This window comes from Alnus glutinosa, chromosome 1 (assembly GCF_958979055.1).
Source record: "Alnus glutinosa chromosome 1, dhAlnGlut1.1, whole genome shotgun sequence".
Lineage (NCBI taxonomy): Eukaryota > Viridiplantae > Streptophyta > Magnoliopsida > Fagales > Betulaceae > Alnus > Alnus glutinosa.
In genome coordinates, this window is record NC_084886.1 from 46,681,565 (window position 1) to 46,702,112 (window position 20,548).

General features: G+C 33.4%; 1 protein-coding gene across 1 annotated transcript; it reads left to right on the forward strand.

The window, feature by feature from the left end:
• The first annotated feature begins 15,489 nt into the window (after positions 1 to 15,489).
• On the forward strand, positions 15,490 to 20,419 carry LOC133853669 (probable beta-D-xylosidase 7). Its single transcript, XM_062289669.1, has 6 exons — positions 15,490 to 16,007; positions 16,110 to 16,409; positions 16,943 to 17,112; positions 17,628 to 17,725; positions 18,793 to 19,557; positions 19,638 to 20,419. The coding sequence occupies exons 1-6, from the start codon at positions 15,600 to 15,602 to the stop codon at positions 20,207 to 20,209; spliced, it is 2,313 nt and encodes a 770-aa protein (XP_062145653.1). The 5' UTR covers positions 15,490 to 15,599; the 3' UTR covers positions 20,210 to 20,419.
• Positions 20,420 to 20,548: the final 129 nt, after the last annotated feature.

Genomic DNA, 20,548 nt, shown 5'->3' on the forward strand with positions numbered 1-20,548 from the left:
CCCATATAAATTAAGTCCATAAAACAAAACCAAAAAAGCCCAAAATGTACGTCAAAGCGAATATCACATGCGATTAGTTAAAAAAAAAATCGTCTGCTTATATGCAGTTATGGGCAGATTCCATCCGCCCTTAACGGGCTAACAGTTACTCAAATTTCCGCCGTCTATAGTGCAGTTTACACCCCTAAATAATGTTCCTCCCATGTGATTTGTCGAGGGAAAAAGCATGGATTCGAGTCTTTATAGACACGATGGTACGTCAGGAAATGAGATTCATGTCCGCCGATTCTTACCCATCGTGTTCGTATCGATCACTATATGTATCTCAACAGATATGTTATTATAGTGACGTCTAGGCACCGAGTTTCAACCTCTTACTCCTTCCTCGAAATGGGGAAGCATAAAAGAAGGGATAAGAAGGAAAGTTAGCCGCCCAGCCAATGAAGCTTCAGATCACCATTCACTTTACCTCTACTAGCGTCTACCAAAATAAAAACTAAACGTATGACTCTTTTTCTTGTCTCTTCTTAAGTGTTGTGTGTCGTTTTCAAAATTATTTCTGAATTTAAGATGATAATTATTTAATTTTGATTTAATAATAATTTTAAAAGCTACATGAAATTTAGGAGAAAAAAAAAATCTCGTTATAGCATTACTCGGTTACTAATTATTGCTCTTTCTTTCACGTAATAATAAGTCCATTTCGGTTGTGAGAATTATTTATCGAGTTTTTTTTTTTTTTTTTGTGTGTAAATTTTGTCTGGTTGTGCCCAACTTTGGTCGAGATCTTTAGAATTGTTTAACTGAGGAGGCTTATCTTTTTGTGTCTTTGAAAGGGGGAAACTGCTACCATTTTGGATATTTAAGCATTTTATATTCAGTGATTATCGTATGAATTCCTTGACCTTGACTAGTCCGAAGAAACAAATAAAAAAATCAAAACTAAAGAGATAAAGCAAATTAAAAAAATAATAAAAAAAAAAAGGAAAAAATATTGGCATTTTTAAATATTCAAGAATTAATCGAAGGGCACCCATCATTAGTTTATACTTTATATTAATCATCGACCACTGACTTGACTAACCGTGGGTCCATGGATCAGAGAGAAACATTTTTTTTATTCCTTTTTATTTTTTAATTGAGATTGTACCTTTGAAAACTTCCCTTGTAAATTTTTAATGTCATCTAATTAACTTTCCTTGATTAGCTCTCACATCAACACACTAGATATTCATCCCAACTTGGCAACTTGTTATGGAGATCTGATGAAATTAACTATATTTACTATATTTTTTTTTTTTAATGGAATACGCTTTTTTTTTTAAAAAAAATTTCTAGTGTCAATATCAATAAAATTTCTTATTTCGTAGGGGAAGAAAGAATCATGTATGAAGTCTATTAGAGGTTTCCCGTTGGCCCCCTTTTAGTCACCGTCAATACTTTAATAGTTTTTTCTCATTTTGCCGGTGGTCAATCGTCAGGCCGACCGTTCAAAAATTTTATGGTATAAACAAATATTATATTCATGAAAATCCTACTTTCTGTAGAGTTCTATCAATTAAATCCAGAAACTGGACAGCCGAGGATGATTGTAAAAAAAGGCTGAGGGAGATATTAATTAATCAAACAAACTAATTAATGGGGTTATTCTATTGTGATAATGATTAAAAATTCTGTAGCATTTTTGGATGTTTCGATACCAACCTCAATGTGAAACACGTAGGCTAGGTACTGGTGATGGAAACAAAATACAAAGAGATATAGAGAAAGAAAGTGGCTATGATCAAAGCTTTTAAGGCCATTTACCATATTTTATTCGAATTTTTTGCAAAAAGCATGGTGGGAGTAGCCAATTTCGCTGGCAATAGTCATTTCACAGCTCCGAATGGCCAATTAGGCAAAAAAGTACCAAGATTTTTATATTGTCAATTGACAACCTTTTATAGGAAGTTTCCATAATTAGGTTTTGCAACAGTAGAGATATTTTTCTCTTTTTATTTATGTTGATTAAATAATTAAGATGTTTGAGTCAGATATTTCACTCTCTCTTTACAAGAGGAATACTCGAAATCTAACTCATGGAAGTAAAAAAGATTTAAAATAAGGATAAAGATAAGAATATTATATTTAAAAAAAAATTAATAATATTTTTAAATCCGAATCTCAGAATATTATTTTGGATAAATGTTGATTTGAAAAATAAAAATAAAAAAATTACAAAGTAAAATTTCATAAGAACTCTAAAAAAATCTTGAAAGATAAATTTGAACTCATTTATTAAAAGTTTTAATATTTTAGTTCTCTTGATGTCGGGTGAATACTCTTATTATATCTCCAAGCACTTGATCAATTTGGAGTTTGGACCATGTGATTGTAATAATTTGCTGCTGAACAACAAATACTATATAAAAATATTCACGAGATTTATGCACTATACTTGTCGTGCCCAGAAGAATAAGGACAAAATAAAATTATATGGAGGGATTTTCTCTTGATTAGAGGAATAATAGATATTTTGACTGCAAGCAAATGGACACAAATTTGAAAGGCATCGTTATCAACAATAAATAAGATGGGCTAGTATTCTATTTCCATCAGTATCGATTGGCTAGCGGATTTGAGAATTGAGTGGAAGGAAATAGAATAGGAAAATGTTTGCCGTAGTACAGTTTTTACAATAATTTTATTATAAATTATGTATCTTTTTTTTTTTTTTGGTTAGAGATTGTTTTAGTCCTCTTAATTTCTCTTGAGGTTTTATCTATCGTTCAATACAACTTATCTAGCTCAATATCGCAATCTCAACGTCATGGCTCCTCCACCGTGACGGTCTCTTTCTCAACCACGTTCTTCATCTTTTACACTGCGTCGGTAGTTGTTTTTGTCCGAGTTCTTAGATATGATTTTTTTCAAAGTTAGATCTACATTCCTCCGACAATCTCTGCCTCCCACACATCACTCTACCGCATCCACCGACACTCCAGCTCCCTGTAGCCACCGGCCGTTTCTCCATACGCTTTACACGTGCTGGCGCATGCGAACAACGCGACCCACGCGCCAGCTCACTTGCAGCTCTCCTCCGCTCCACTAGAGAACGAAGTTTTTTTTTTTTTTTTGGGGGGGGTGGGGAGGGGTTTAGCTGTTTATTTGTTTATGTATGTCTATGTTACATGGGTTATTGTCTCCCCCTTTATGTGGGAGACTTTTTGTATCTAGATTTGTGTTAGTGTCTCTCTCTTATACAGTTCCAGATTCAGACTTTAACAGTGTTTCTATTGCTTCAACCTCCTTCCAATGACTGTCGTTGTTCTTAAGTGAAGGTTCAAATAGATTAGCCTTAATCTACGTCCATTTATTAAACATATATATTATGCGGTCATTTGAGAGAACCGAATCACTTATTTAACCCATTTCCTATCATTTATCATTATTTTAACACTGATTTAGTTTGTTTTGGGTCTATTGTTGGGGAGCCCATCCCATTTTGGTTCATTTCATATTAGAAGTGTGAATGATTGAATTCTATAACCCTTTTCATATTAATTATAAATTAATGTGACAGTTATATATGGGTAAAAAAGTTAAGTCATAAAATTTGATAAATAAATTTATTAGTTAATTTCTGAGGCAATAAATGTCATGTGTATTTACTTTGTTAATTTATAAAGGATCTATAATAAAAATTATAATACTCATATTAGCACTTGTAGTAAAAAATTTATTTCTTTTTTGCTTGGAACTTTATTTAGAATAATACTATTCTTTATAATTTTTTATTTATCACACATAATTTATATAAATTAGCATAATATGTTTTAAATATTTTTTTTAAGTCAATTACTTAAAATATAGTATATTTAAAATAGACGTGATAAATGAAGATGCAGATCTTCTTCGTCTATCAACGTCGTTTTGGACTTTTGGTTACAGATAACGAAATTCATTTCCTAGCCCAAAAAAGACGACAGACAGCTTCATTAATATGGACAGGTGACATATTGGTCGTGTCGTATATTGGATTACAAAACAGTTTCCAGGTAGAGGATAGATATCACACTCTTCAAACACTTTCTCCTGGAATTAATATTTAGTTTTACTTTTATAGATTAGTTTTGGAATAAAAATACAAAGGAGATTGGTTGAGACCGGAAGTAGGGGATAAGGAATGCGACCCAAGTGGAACAGCTGGGCAGGATTCGTATTTAGGTCACAGCCAACTTTAGTGGAATCCTATTGGCTTACCTCTATCAATTGGGTCCCCTTTTGGTTGGATGAATTATGAATATTCCAATCAGGGCCGGCTCGATATATTTGGGGGCCTTAGGCGAAAAGTTTAAGTGAGGCTTTTTATTTAAAATTAAATATAAATTAAATATTATTTAATTTAAAATTATATTTTTATTTAAAATGCATTCTTTTCACTTTTTGGGATGCAAAATTACTTATTAAATTTTTATATTCAAGTTTTTTTAACATTTCCTTTTCAATTGATAATATGGCTAATCCATTTAATCTTTCTTGTGACATTGTTGATCTTAGGTAGGATTTTATTAATTTAATTTTGAAAAACTTCTTTTTGCAGAAGCAACTGTAACTAATATTGTCAATAAAATTCTATAAACGATACTTGCATTAGGAAAAGAATCAAGTATTTTTATATAATTTAATGTGTCAATTGGAACACTTTCTTCTATTTGTAAAATTTCTGTTAAAACTTTTAGTTCTGAAAATAAATCTAAGCCATCAATATCATCTTTTAGAAAACCTTTAAAGTTAAGACATCTTTTTTTTTTTTTTTTTTTTTTTTTTTAAGTTTTTCATATTCGGAAGCATATTTTCTAGTAGACATCTATAACTAAAAGCAATTACAAATTAAATAAACACAATTTATATATATATATAATGACTATAATAAAATAAATTAAAAAATAGAACAAGAAAACCCGATTTGTCAAAGATTGAATTCTCCTTAATCTTTATGGTAGAATTATCTTACACTTTTAACCTGCACAAAAAAAGACAAATTAATATAAAAATATTTCCTAAAATCAAATAAAAAAATTAATGCAATTAATTGATTGAGTAGATATGGAATGATTTTAAGGACTTGAATAGTAAGTTATAGGGAAAGAATGAAAATGGAGAAAGAAGAGAGAAATTCAAATTTTGAATAAAATTGACTTGAATAGAGAACTTGAAATTTTAAAAAAAATAAAATAGAGGAACGTTGGGCGTGCTGCGTACAGGACTTTCCATCTTCAATATATGAGGCTTTCCATTTTTCAAAAAAACTTTCCATCTTCTTTCATTCTTAGCATTTAATTTTATTTATTTTTTCATCCTAAACGTTGGGCGTAAAGGACAATCTACTTAATTATGTCTTTTTTCTTTTTCTTTTTTTTTTTAATGAGACTTTCCATCTTCATTGATTTTTCCTAAATTGAGGTCTTATTAATTTTATTTTTACCAGATTTTGGAGCTTTAATTGGGGCCTTATTAATTTTATTTTTACCAGATTTTGGGGTCTTATTAATTTTATTTTTAGTTTTTTACCATATTTTGAAGCCTTATTAAAGTGTATTGATGACAATTAAAGTTTTTTTTTTTTTTTTTAAATTATTAATAATTTTTTATTAGGGGCCTTATTAAATTGGGGGCCTTAGGCGACCGCCTAATTCGCCTAAGGCCCCAGCCGGCCCTGATTCCAATATGTGTGACCCTCCAAATCATCCTCATGCATGCATCACTTTTGTACGTCTAGATTAAAAAAGTTTAATTAACTTTTGAAAAAAAGAAATGCGACACGTAATCTTAAGTGCTTATCCCTTTACGTAATGATTTGTAAAAAAACTATACCAAGATCGATGTACCACAGATAATTAAACAGCTAGCGAGATGATGAATTCTCTTTGCTAATGCGTAGCCATACGATTTGACTCTCAGTGACCACATGCATGGCTGCACTTATACATCTTTTGATAAATGTGTAAGAAAGGATTTCGAAAAATTTTAACAGAGAAATGATACATAAACATATATTTTGTATACATTTTCATATAATCAAGTTTTAATTTTGTTATTGAATTTGTAGAACCTAACGTGAATCCCATAAATTCAATGATAAATTTGACAATAAAAATCATACGAGCTTGAAGATGATAATAGTAATGTTAGAATATTAATTTAATATGATATCAAACAATATTAACATAAAATTTGATATTTATTCAACCCAAATAGAGAAATAACCTAGAGAGAAACCTCTAGGAACAAACAAGATATTTAAATCTCTAAAAAAATAAAATAACAATATCACGAATACTGCCCTTATAAATTTCTTCAATCCACACTCTATTCATGCTTTGTTTTACTGCTGCCTTAGCAAGGCCATAAACCTCAGAATATATTTGACACTCTTTGATTGAATATGCCTAATTTGCTAACTCCGTCAACTAGAAAGAACAACTTTTCTATCTGCCACTAATTGTCTGTATCTTCACATGTTTGAACCATTTGCCTTTACAGTATTAACCACCTGCAAGGAATTTCCTTTTAGGATGATACTCTTAAGTCCTAAATCATAACTGAATTTCACCGCCAGCAGTGTCGCTTGGGCTTATGCTATCACTGGCTGTGCCTAACACATACCGAATCAAACAGTCTTGGTCAGTAATTGATATCATTTTTTAGGCGATAAGATTTGTTTGAACAATAGCACTTCCGAGCCCATCGTAGTCACAACTCCCAAGCATCATCAAGTCTCCTAATTGCCCTTAAGAGAGTTTTGCAAAATATGGAAGAAGAATTGACTAAATAAGTTGTATTTGTGAACGATAATTAAATTCACCGCTTGAAAATTTAATTAAAATTATCAACATGATAAATCACAGTCACAAGATATTTTTTTTAAAAAAAAAAAAAAAAATTCACCATGAATAAACTAGAACAACTAGAAACCCCAACTGCATGCGCATATACAGCCATGGGAACAAAGAATATAAAATGATTTAGTCTAATTAAAGGTGATTGGTTAGTACTAAATGATATAAAATTAGCAATTGGATAAGTTAATTTATAATGAACAAGTTGGAATCAGGTAGCTTCTAGGTAGTTTTGAAGATTATCTAACTGTTCAACTTTTTTATTATTATGGGACGATCATCACTTGTTATTAGGTTGCTAATTTTTAAGAGAGTAGCTATATAGATAAAACGGCAAATACAATTTATTTAATCAATTTTTCCTTCTTATTATCATTATACAAAATTTTCAGAGATGAGCTATGTACGGAGCTTACAAATCTCATATCATCAACTGGTCTAAAACTTGCCACCCGAATGATGAGGGCCACTTTTCCTTAAATTTCAGCCCTCTTTTAAGCTCTTTTATAGGGAATTTGCTTCGTCTAATAACAAGTCGCGATAAGTTGTCGTAATCAGGTAACGAGTAGTTTAGGATGCGGGATCCACTTGCTTAAGACAAGTACTAGACCCACAACCTCCCCTTACAAAAAATCGGGCAAAGTAATAACCGGGGATTCTAAGTCATTATTATATGATTTTTTTCGTTAATAGATTAAAAAAAGAAAAAGAAAAAGGAAATTAAAGATTTTTATAAGCCACATAAGAGCAAAAGAATGGATCAAGGATGTAGTCTTGTTGGCATAGGCCCTCTTGTTGTTTCCTCTATTTTTGTCTCATTTCATATACTTATATATTGGAAAGCACACGTTTTCTACACATCATGTAAATCTTACTAGTTACTATTACAATTTCAGCAAAATATAGATTAGTATTACAATTCAATCAAAGTGAGGAAGATACTGGTTGAAACATAAATAAGGGAGAGAAATCGCAAAGAAATTATCCATCTGTGAAGAAAACTTTTGTATAAAAGGTCTTTGCCTAGTTCCCTACCTTATGATCTAGACTAACCTAGTGTTTGGGTGAGAGTCAAGTTACGGATTTTAGCAGTTAATTAATATAGTATAATCACGTGATTAACTGTATGTATGAAAGGTGATGCGCTCCAAGTGGTTGGTAAACGCTACAGGGCAAAAATATAGTAGATTTGGTCACTGGTGGAGGACATTCGCATGATCATTACTTCGTTTACTAGTTGGAAGATCAATCATGTCAATAGAGTTGCAAATACGGCGATTGGCGGTACATGGGTTAGCTAAAGCTACCGTTAAGTTCATCGTAAATCAAATTTGATTGGAATAAATTCCTATCTGGATTTATGATGTGATTTTATTTGAGCAATTTGCTCATGATTCTTGATTATATAATGAAAGGCATTTAATGCCATTTTTCTAACCAAAAAAAAAAAAAAAACCCTTTTGGTTTAAGCTAGCCAACTAAACGTCTTTTGACCTACTTAGGATTGCCACATCCCCATTTTCTGTGCTAATCTCATTCTAGTGTTTGGCAAGGCTATCTCAACTGGGTCTAACTGTGGGCCTGTGGCTATGGTAGCTGCAGATGGACTCAAGCCCCAAAAGTTCATAGCCCAAGCTCAGCTAAGGTTAACTCGGGCTGGTTTAGCAAACCAGGCTTTGAGCTAGCTCCGCCCAAATGACAGCCCACAAAAACACTCAGAACACACAATCTCTCTCAAGCCTCGGCAACACCCAGAAGCCTGTCTTTGTTTAGTGGACCAAACTTTTTGGCCCAACTGTTCCTCTCCTCTTTCCACCGAACCGGGATCCCTGCAATTGCATAGAACTCAATTGTAAATCCTCAAATTATGAAATTTGGGCATTTTTCTTATATCGAAATGCTTGAAAAATGTCATTTATTAAAATTATGGTATGTTATAGTTGAGAATTGAGTTTATTTTTTTCATGTTCATGCTCTCTATGTTGTAAAAAAAACTTTGAGCAAAAATTGTTTTGTAGTTGTATGAAGAAGAACGGCTTTGTAAAAGTGAAAAATAAACATTTTTGAGGAAAATTCTTTGTATTGCCTCGAGAATATGCCACACTTTTAATATGTATCATTTTTCAAGCATTTCGATATAAAGAAACTGCTAAAATTCTGTAATTTGAGAATCTATAATCTTTTTTTTAAAAAAAAAAAATTGTGAGAGATCATAATCCAATCGCATACATACGTAGGCGATTGCAGCCGGTCCCAATCCATTTCCGCCGCCTTAATAGCGACCACACTCTTGCCAGATTTTTTCGCCAAAATTTGGAAACATCTTCTTGGTTGAGGAACCAGAGAAAAGTGTATTGTCTGTTTATATCTTCAGTCTTCTTCGTGTCACAGTGTTCCCATTCAATCCAGAATGATGCCCTTTTGCTCACCAACTGACTGCCTTGCTGCTTTAAACCATATGCTTTCCTTCTGGTCAGCCGTCAGCAATGTGTATCAAAGACTTGCAGTTGAAACTTGAATCCCATTTTCAAAAAGTCCAACATTTAGATAATGAAGAACCAGTATACATTATTATTAGCAAAATACTGAACAAGAATGGTCTAATACAGAATCATACGACAATAAATCTATTCATAACGACAAAGTCTTTCTCTAAACTGGGTTTGAATTAATTTTTCCTAACGCAGTTTATTAAGCTAAACACAAAAGAGAGTTGAACTTGACACGTCTCTAATCCCTGAACTATTGCATGATCAACTTTATTGTCACTTTTCATGTAGCTTACATGAAAGATGAATTTACTTTCACACTAGGCCAACTTTATACATATAAACACGACACATACACACAAAAAATAATTTAAAAAAATTGCTCTAAAGATGGGGTATAAGAATATAAGTAAATGATTTGGAACACTCATAATGAGCTTTTTAAATTTGGTTTTTTATCTAAATTTTTAACAAAACACACAAAAATTATCATTTAATAAATTATCTATCAAAAGTTCAATTTAACGTATGTTGAAATCTTTCTTTAAATCTAAAGAGCCAAAAAGTAAATGTTAAAGTTTTTCTAATTTTACTTTTTGCATTGAATGCTTCAAAAGTTTGGCTTGATTTGAATTTAATGCATTGAATGCTTTTAGTAGTTAACTTTATATATATATATATATATTTAAAGTAGATAAATATTTAGAGAATTTCTTATTTAATAATTTAGGTGTTCCAAAGTCCAAACAATCAGTTTCCCAAAAAGAAATTATGCTGTGTTTTACGAGTAATTCTACATGTACATTAATGCTCAGTTTGTTTCGGCGTAAAATGATTTTAGCATTTTACGGTGTTTGGTAGGGGCGAAAAATAATGGTCAACGAAAATCATTCTCAGGTTGACCTAAAAAGCTTCTTTAATTTTTAGAAAACAATTTATAGTTTTTAAAACCGTAAATCGTTTTTCGAAATTAAACTCTTTGTCTTTGCACGTACGTTTTATATCCGATTGTCGGAATTCAAGAATTTTCGGTCGTCGGAATACAGTCGGCGTCGGAGTCCAGCAACACCCGGTCGTCGGAATCTTGCAGATGCAGGAATCCGGAGACATCTAGCCACCATCTCCAGATGCCAGCGGACCAGATTCCGACTGAAACTGGCCCGAATATTGACGGATTCCCGCCATGGTCAGAACCTGGTCGGAATCCAGCCAAACTTGCTCTTCGGATTCCAGCGGCATTTGCCAAACTCTGATTTTTGCATTTCGTAATTTTTTCATGCGAGCCAAACACCGAAAAATATTTTCAAAAAAATTATTTTTTCTGAAAATAATTTCGCCAAAACATTTTACGACGAAAATCATTTTACGTCAAAACAAACGGAGCATAAATATTAATCAAAAAATGAGATAACTTTTAAAATTACTATTTGATGAAAATCATCATTTAATTCATCACACGCTTAATAATAATTTTAAAAATTACTTCAATTTTTTATAGACACACAATAAACACTTAATATACATATAAAATTACTCGTGTTTTACGGGTATATTAGAGAGCCATTTAGCCATTTACCGCCTTCGGGTTTTAGAGAGTGGAAGTTGAGACGTCTCTAATTCGTAAACTATTGAATTGACAGAAGAGAGAGAGCGTGACAAGGCTTACATCTCGTTTTGGATAGGGACTCAAAAGAACTCTGAAATATAATAATAATAATAATAAATTATACATGTGATGTGTTTCAATCTGCACCAGCAGCTTCAGGGCATTGGAATGTGGATTATATTTTTCTGAAGGTACAATAATTCAATATCTACTGTCGCTTTTGAATTAAAATGTTATAATATTAATTTAGATAATTAAATTTATATTTTTTATTAGCTTAAATAATGATGATTTAACATTAAATTAAAGGTTAAAAACCTCATAGCTACTTAATTTTTTTTTACATATGTACGTGAGATATTTAACCATTAAATTAAAGAAAAGTTGTGTCACTTGTTGCGGGGAGTCTTCACCTTTAACGCGGGTGAAAGTTGAAAAAGTTAAAACATATGCACACGGAAAAGGGATTGTCTTTAATGGTATTCTCTTTTAAAAAAAAATTAGAAACAAAACCAAATTTCAAAAGAGAAAAGGACTTGTTGTGGAATCTTAAAAGGACGGATAGTCGCTTTGTGGAGGCAAAATGGCCACCACCTTGGGGCAGGGTGGCTCAACAGTCAACCGACTAGGCAACTTAGGATGCCTAGGGCCCCAATAAATTAAGGCACCAATTTAATTGTACATAAATTATTTTTTTAAAGAAAAATATTTAAAGTTCTAATATGCTAAAAAGATTAATAAATAGTCTTTAATTAAGGTCTTGGGGGCATCACAAGAGTTGAAATTTATGATATGCACTAGTATGTCATGCATGGAGTAAATAAAAGGAAAATTTCACTTGCTCCCTTAATGTTTCGGTACTTTTGCAATATCGATTTCTTAATAGTTTAAAATTTTACAATGCTACTCATCTATTAAGATTTTTTTGTTATATCCTAATGAATGAATGGCGGCCCTCTTAAAAATAAAAAAGGAAACAATTTTATGGTTGGAGATATTTTGACCCGAACCCAAGGTCAGGCCGAGGGGGAATGATGGGTGGGGGACGTCTTACCGTCCCCCAACTGGCTTTTTGAATAAAAAAATATTTTTTTTATTCAAAAAGTAACTTCTGATGACATCAGAAGTCACTTTTTGATTAAAAAAAATTGTTTTTAATTAAAAGGGGAGGGCAGGGACGGTAAAACGTCCCCTGCCAATCACTACTCCAAGCTGAGACCAAGGTCTATTCATCCATGGCTAAGGCCGGCTGTGGAGAGCCATAGAATTGCTCAAGTTTTTATATTTTATTTTTTTTTTAAAAAAAATGAATGAAGGCTAATTATTTATTTATTAATTAATTTTACATGGATATAAGGGGGACATTTTTACTATTCATCGTCTGATTTAACTTAAAGCATTAACAATAGAGTCATTGCAGACTTTGAAGACACAGAAACTTAACATTGCAAGTGACGTTTCCAAAAAAAAAAAAAACTAAAAGCAAAAGAAATAAAGCATATCCTGCTATATAGCTGTATTAATGAAATTTCAAACATGAACTCTTGTATTTGTTAAGATAGCATTTTCTAGTGAGAGAAACATCAATATGTTATAGCTAGTTGAAAACATATTAAAATTGGTAAGAAATTATTAATAATGAAATTTTAATCAAAGTAAATTAGTAATTCATTAAAAAAATGCCTTCAATTTTGTTTAAAAAGACCATATATACACCATATAAGACCCAATTTTCAAAATATTATTAGGCATAATTACATATAAAATGATGTATTACTCATATTATAGTATTAAAATTCATTATTGTTGTTCTCAAGGGGCAGCTCAATCAGCTGGAAATCGCGCTTCATAAAGCGGAGATCACTAGATTGAATTCTTTCCTCTTTTTCTGTAGACATGTCAAAAAAAAAAAAAAAAAAAAATTCATCCGTACTTTTTCAGATCAATGGTTCAATTATTACAAGGTTAAAAGTCAATATCTTATTGCAAAAGACAGTAACCGAAGCCTTTCTTTATGTCTCATCCAAAGATGCCCTGCTATCTTGTAGGAGATAAAGGCAAAAATGCATCATCATGTTTGTTTTTGGTCGACTTAATACACATAGTTTTTTATGTTTCAGAATGGATTCAGAAGTATGCATGATTGACCTAATTTATAAATAGTTTTTTCTAGTTAAATTTTGATAAAAATTTAATATTTTCTGTTAGATGTTACGTTAGTTTTAATAAATTAATGATTCGTGGCATTTTTAATAAAAAAAAAATATATAAAAAACTAAAAAATTAGTTATTATTATTATTATATTTTAAAAAAATGGTGGCTTGAGCGACCCTTTTTTTTAAAATAAAAAATAAAAAATTGTGTAGTTTTTATATTTTTAGTTTTAATATATATTCTTTTAAATTAAAAATGCCATGTGTCCTCATCTTATTGGCGTTAAGGTGGCACATGAGAGAATCTATTAAATTTTTTAACGAAATTTAATTTCAGCAAGCGATTTATAAATTAGGTCAACTATAGAAACTTTTGAATTTACTTTGATACCGCATATAGACGATTTGTATATTAGACCAACCATAATTGATGGTGCAATTTTTTTTTTTAGAAATAAAATCAAACAAAAAAACTTAAAATAAAATAAAATAATAATAATAATTATCAATTTCTCGTAAGTCAAAAGTCTAACCACGTTGTCCATATCACGATAAAAAGAGACTTGCTACACAGGGGACGCTCATCCGTCCCCTGTGAGCATTTTATTATAAAAAAATAATTTTTTTATTATATATGGGTGATGGGGGACGGATGAGTGTCTCCTCTAGCATTTCCCCCCGATAAAAAACCGCCATACCACCCCTCCATGGATGTTTTCTGCAGCCCCACTTTTTTTTATTATTATTATTGTTTTGTCTTTAGGAATTTATTTATTTGATAACTTTCTCCTCCCACTTGCCTCACCATTCTCTGACATCTCTAAAAGCATTTGCCTTCGATTCTTCTCGATCGAATCGTCAACACTGCACGCATGCAATAATATATAGAACCCCAACTTTTGTTGGGTATTATCTTTTAATTTTCTTTTATTATTATTATTATTATTATTTTACTCCTTTTCTTTTTGTTGGATTGAAGACATTAATAATTAATCATATGCATTTTCATGTCCGTAATTTTTGAATTCTGTAATTTTTAAAATTATTATCAAATTAAAATTTAATAATAACCTACCACATATGTAATTGATGATTTTAAAATTTCATATCAATAAAATGACATGAATGGTCTTTATAAGAGTATTCACAATAAATGAATGATTTAAATTTCAAACTATTTTAAATAATCAAAACTTACCTTTTGCTAGTTTAATTAATCACTTTTAAAATTACCTTTCAACCGATTATTTAAATTTTTATTTATTTTATTATAATAATCATTTATAGTATTTTTTCGTTTTGTTAAAACCTCGTATCCCCTCATTCCCAAAAACAGAACCACAATCTACTTCAACGAAAATTAGATAAAATCAGAACAACAGCAACCTTTTTCTTCAACGAAAATTAGAACAAACATCCCATAATTTCTATTCTCGAAACTCAGACGAAAAACATAAATGAAAATTAAAGAAAGATGACCCAACCCAGTATCAAAGAAAAATGATGAACCAGAAAGGAAAATCAATTAATCGGATAACTAAAACTAACCCCAAGGAAGATGCGCAACGTATCAAAGAAAAAAGATGAAACAATTAAACGGGTAATTAAAACCAAAAATTAAAATCAGTTAAATGACTTCTCCGGCACTAGCCCTGGTACGAAATCGTAAATCAGACAAAATCATGGAGCTAAAGCAATCCAGGTTGACAGTTCAAAAGGAGCTTAGGAAAAGAGATGATGAATTACTTCATCTCAAAGATCTGCTTAGCAAATCCATGAGACAAAGAAATGTCAAAGGTTCCTCCTTGAGAAGCTCCTACTTCAACAAACATCAAGAGACAGGTCCTCTTTCAGGAATTTTCAGCATTGAAGATGAACCCAGAAGAGGAATTGACTCCAACAATGGCTTGCCGGGAGAGAGAGAGAGAGAGAGAGAGTGCAGTGATTGTTGGGAGAGAGAGATTGGTGCGTTGAAGAGAAAAGAAAATAAAATGATGCTGGGAAAGAGAAAGACCGGTGCGTTAAACGAGAAAAGGAAATAAAATAAAATAAAATAATGATGTGATAATATACAGTGTCACGCCTCATGCGATACATTCATGTACAGTGTCACGCCTCAACGGGTTTTACATTTTGGTTTACAGAATATTGAGGCGGTTTTTCTAACAACCGTTTTTTTCATAAAAAAAAAAAAAAAAAAAAAACCGTTTTGACACTGTTATACTACCGACGGAGGCCGCTGTACATAGAAGCCCAAGTGCCAAGGCAAAGTCACATTTGCCCTACACCATTACACCATACATCCTAGATAATACGAAGCACACGGGCAACTCTGTCATTTTACCTAAACACCAATGATCTCAACCTCATTGTACTTCACTGCTGGCCTTTGGCACTATAACAGTATAACTTTCACTCCTCCTTCTATATCCCAACAGGCAACAGATCACTACCTACAGTCTCTGCAGAATGGGACTTCTCCATAGCTTCTCTCTCATAACCCTTGCCTTCCTTCCTCTGCTACTCCTTGTGCATACTACCGAGTCAACTCAGCCTCCATTTTCCTGTGACTCCTCCAACCCATCGACAAAGTCCTTCCCTTTCTGCAAAACCTCACTACCCATCAAGAAGCGAGTCCAGGACCTCGTATCCCGCCTCACATTAGACGAGAAGATCTCTCAGCTCGTTAGCACAGCGCCCCCGATCGCCCGGCTCGGTATCCCTGGCTACCAGTGGTGGTCCGAGGCTTTACACGGCGTGGCCAACGTCGGCCCCGGCATCCATTTCAATGGGATTATCAAGTCCGCCACAAGCTTCCCTCAGGTTATTCTGACTGCCGCTTCCTTTGATACCCATCTCTGGTATCGCATCGGCCAGGTGAGTCACCGTTACACTCTCACGCGTGGATTCAAACTTTTTATTTTAATCAAGATTCGACATTTTTTTTTTTTTTTTTAACTGTATTGTACGTGTTTTTAGGTGATTGGAGCCGAAGCTAGAGCGGTGTACAATGCCGGGCAAGCCGAGGGGATGACGTTTTGGGCTCCGAACATTAATATATTTAGGGACCCAAGATGGGGGAGAGGACAAGAGACGCCTGGAGAGGATCCATTGGTTACAGGGAAATATGCAGCGGCATATGTGAGGGGTGTTCAGGGGGACTCCTTTGAGGGTGGGAAGCTCAAAGAGCGTCTTCAAGCTTCGGCTTGTTGCAAGCATTTTACGGCTTATGATTTGGACGACTGGAAGGGTGCGAACCGGTTCATTTTCGATGCTCGCGTAAGTTTTCAGCTTCAACTCCATTGGCTCCTCGCCCTTCATTTGCTCCAATGTCTTTGTTGCTTTCTCTGGCCACACTTTTCTGCTCCAATGTCTTTGTTTCTTGCTTCCTTTTATGCCCTTTTTCTTTTTGTAAGAATTATTTTATGCTTATTCCTTGCTGCGAGTGCGTTATTATTAATATTATTAATATTATTAAGGTTAACAATTAACAAATCAGATGGGTGGGTGGCCTGGCCTTTTTGGGTTATGGTGTTTTGGATTTTTGTTACTTTTTTATTTATGATTCTTTAATTTACAGTTGATAACAAAATAAGAGAAAATCTTACATGGTGGACCAGTTACTTTAAAGATTTGCTGGTAAAAAATCTTATATGCTAGACCAGCAGTTACCTTCTGCTTTACTAACTTTTACTTAATCATTTAATCAACTTTTTGTTTTACGTAAAGTCGAATTCTTTTTTTATAAATTAATAATAATAATAATAATAAAAAGAGACAAATTTCATTACTTAATCAATACTTTAATACAGGTGACCGTGCAAGATATGGCGGACACATATCAACCACCATTCCAAAGCTGCGTAGAGCAAGGAGGAGCGAGTGGGATAATGTGTGCTTACAACCAAGTCAATGGGGTTCCAAGCTGTGCCGATTTCAATCTCCTATCTACGACTGCCAGAGGACAATGGGGTTTTAATGGGTAATCACTAAGAGATGAATTAAGATCCCCTTAAATTCTTTGTCCGAATTTGATACAATTTGGGCAGGTAGTTGTGAGTGAGCATTTATGAGACCCATCTGACCAAATAAAAGTTGGGCTGCCCAACTGCTTATCCGGTCAGGTGAATCTCATAAATGCTTACTCACAACAACCTGCCCGAATTGTATCAAATTCGGGCAAAAAATTTGAGGGGATCCTGATCCCTAAGAGATATGATACATTTACAACTTTTTTATAATTCTTATACAATGCCAATAAATTTTTTTTTTTTTAGAAAAAAAAATCAACCATTAGATATGTAGGATTCATACGTAGAAAAATAGATCCATGTTAATTTGAAAAAAAGTTGATAAAATTATATAAAAACTGTGTCAAGAGTTATTTAACAATTATTTCTCAATTAATAATATTATATTTATATGCATAATAAATAAGTACGATTTTTGTGAACTTGTGCAAACTAAATTGGTCCTCTTCCTGTTCAAAATGAGCAGCTACATAACGTCAGATTGCGATGCGGTTGCTATCATCCGTGATAACCAACGATATGCTAAGTCACCAGAAGATGCTGTCGTCGATGTCTTGAAAGCTGGTACGGTCGGATCATTTTCTTTTTTTATTCCGTATATTGCATTTCAATATTTTTAAAATTTTCTAGTTGTCTTAAATTTATGGTTATTTTTGTTAAATTTTTTTTGCTTTTTTTTTATTGCATCGAACACTTTTTAATATTAAAAATAAAGATAATTTCAAAATACATTAAACAAATGAAAAATTATATAAATACATCTTCTACGCATCTGATTTTCAAATCCACCTTTAAATTTATGAGACTCGCATTAGGTTCCACAAATATAATGATAAATTTAAAACTTGATTGTATAAAGATGAGTAAAGAATGTATGTATATAATTTCTCCAAACAAATGGACCTATATTTTTATAATATTTTCACATTATTGTATATATTTATGATAAAACTCATTATCCTCCTCATCTTTCACCCATCTCCTACCGTGTATGAGTAAATTTATTGTGGCACAAATTTAATAATAAATTTGCAAAAGAAATAGTCCGAAGAATTCTTTTGCAAATTTGTCATTTCTCACAAATTGAATGGTAAGTATGGAGATGGATGAAAAATTGATTGAAAAAAGATTTTTATTATTATTTCGTTATGATTATGTGATATAAATATATAGGGATTAAGATTAAATAATTAAAGCCTAAAAGAATCATAAAAGGACAATTACTATTGCTTTATCCATTGGCATGTGTAGGTCTCTTGTCAAGAATTTCGTGTCCCTTGTCTTTTTCAGTTCTTTAACTTTTTCTTTTCCATTGGTCCCTTCACTAGCTGCCCGTGTTGCCTCTTTATTAATCCAAAGGCCCACCTACTCGGGCCCAACTCGATTTAATTTGGCTATAATCACCATTAACCAGTCCACCGTTTCCATAAGTCCATCTTTGGGGTCCTCTAAATGAAGTTTATCCTACCTTTTCTTTTGGATGCATGAACTGAACTGGTTCTGACCAATCCATTTATTTTTTCTTGGGTTATTTTACAATAAGATGGATTTATAATCCACTCAAACTCCATAAGACTTGTTGTTTGATTGAGAAACTTCATAAAACTAACAAAGCTCTACCAATTTGACAGGCATGGATGTCAATTGCGGATCCTACTTGCAGAACCACACTAAGAATGCAGTAGAGCAGAAAAAATTACCTGTATCTGAAATAGACAGGGCTCTTCGCAACCTTTTCTCTGTGAGAATGAGGTTGGGACTGTTTGATGGCAGTCCAGTTCAACAGCGTTTTGGCAACATTGGTCCAGACCAAGTGTGTTCCAAAGAGCACCAGGATCTAGCCCTTGAAGCCGCCAGGAGTGGCATTGTTCTATTGAAAAACCCCGACGGATTGCTGCCACTCCCAAAAGGAAGAACCTTGTCTCTTGCTGTAATAGGCCCCAACGCCAATTCCCCACAAACACTTCTTGGAAACTATGCCGGCCCGCCATGCATATTTGTTACCCCACTGCAGGCATTGCAGAGTTATGTTAAAAACACAGTCTTCCATCAGGGCTGCGATACAGTGGACTGTTCTTCTGCTGCAATCGATGAAGCAGTGAAGATAGCTAAAGGGGTGGATTATGTGGTGTTGGTTGTGGGACTGGACCAAACTCAAGAGAGGGAGGCACACGATCGTGTCCACTTGGAGCTTCCTGGAAAGCAACAGGAGCTGATCAATCGTGTGGCAAGTGTAGCAAAGAAACCAGTTGTTCTGGTTCTTCTTTCTGGTGGTCCGGTTGATATATCTTCAGCCAAGAATGACAAGAACATCGGAAGTATCTTGTGGGCTGGTTATCCCGGCCAAGCTGGAGGAACTGCGATTGCAGAAGTTATCTTTGGCGACCACAACCCAGGTAGCTTATAAGAGAAAAGAATGTCTCTGATTATTTCCTTTAACCGCAGCTCTCATGGTGTTCTTCATTTTTGCATGCAGGAGGAAGATTGCCAGTGACTTGGTATCCGCAAGATTACGTAAAAGTACCAATGACAGACATGAGGATGAGGGCAGAGCCATCATCAGGCTATCCCGGGCGCACATACCGTTTCTACGAAGGTGAAAAGGTTTTCGAGTTCGGTTACGGCCTGAGCTACTCAAAATATGTTTATGAGCTCCCAGCTGTCACACAAAGCATGCTCCACTTGAATCAATCATTAGCTACACAGACGGCGGAATCCAGGTTAGTTTCAGAGCTGGGTAAGGAAGTCTGTGAGAGGAAGAAGATCTCCGTCAATTTCCACATAAAAAATGAAGGGGAGATGGCGGGTAAGCATTCGGTATTGCTGTTTTTGAGAAGGGAAAAGCCTAGCCATGGAAGCCCAGTCAAACAGCTGGTTGGTTTCCAGAGCCTTAACCTAAAGGCAGGGGAAAGAGCTGAAGTTGAATTTGTGTTGAACCCATGCGAACACCTTAGCAGAGCCAATGAAGCTGGTTTGATGATGATCGAGCCAGGATCACATTTCTTGGTTGTAGGTGATGTAGAGCTCCCACTTACCATCATAATTTGATTCTGAGGAGAAACTAAATAAAATATTTAATGAAAATGTTCATCAATTTCCTCTGATTTGGTTCAACATCGCCTTAATTAAGAGGCAATATCTGTATCACTCTGTATTTGGTAGTCGTGCCTACGAATATATCATATATATGCAATCATCATGAAAAAGACTACTAGAGGTAAGAATCGGGCGCAATTAGCTGCCCTTATTTTATCTAAATCCCTGTGGTAAAAAGTTTTTTGGTCATCATTATCTTAAAATTCTCTTGAGAGTTGCGTTTACTCCAAGCATCATTGACGTTGAAGTCATTAACAAAAGTACATAGGCAATCAGTACTTGAGAATTCCT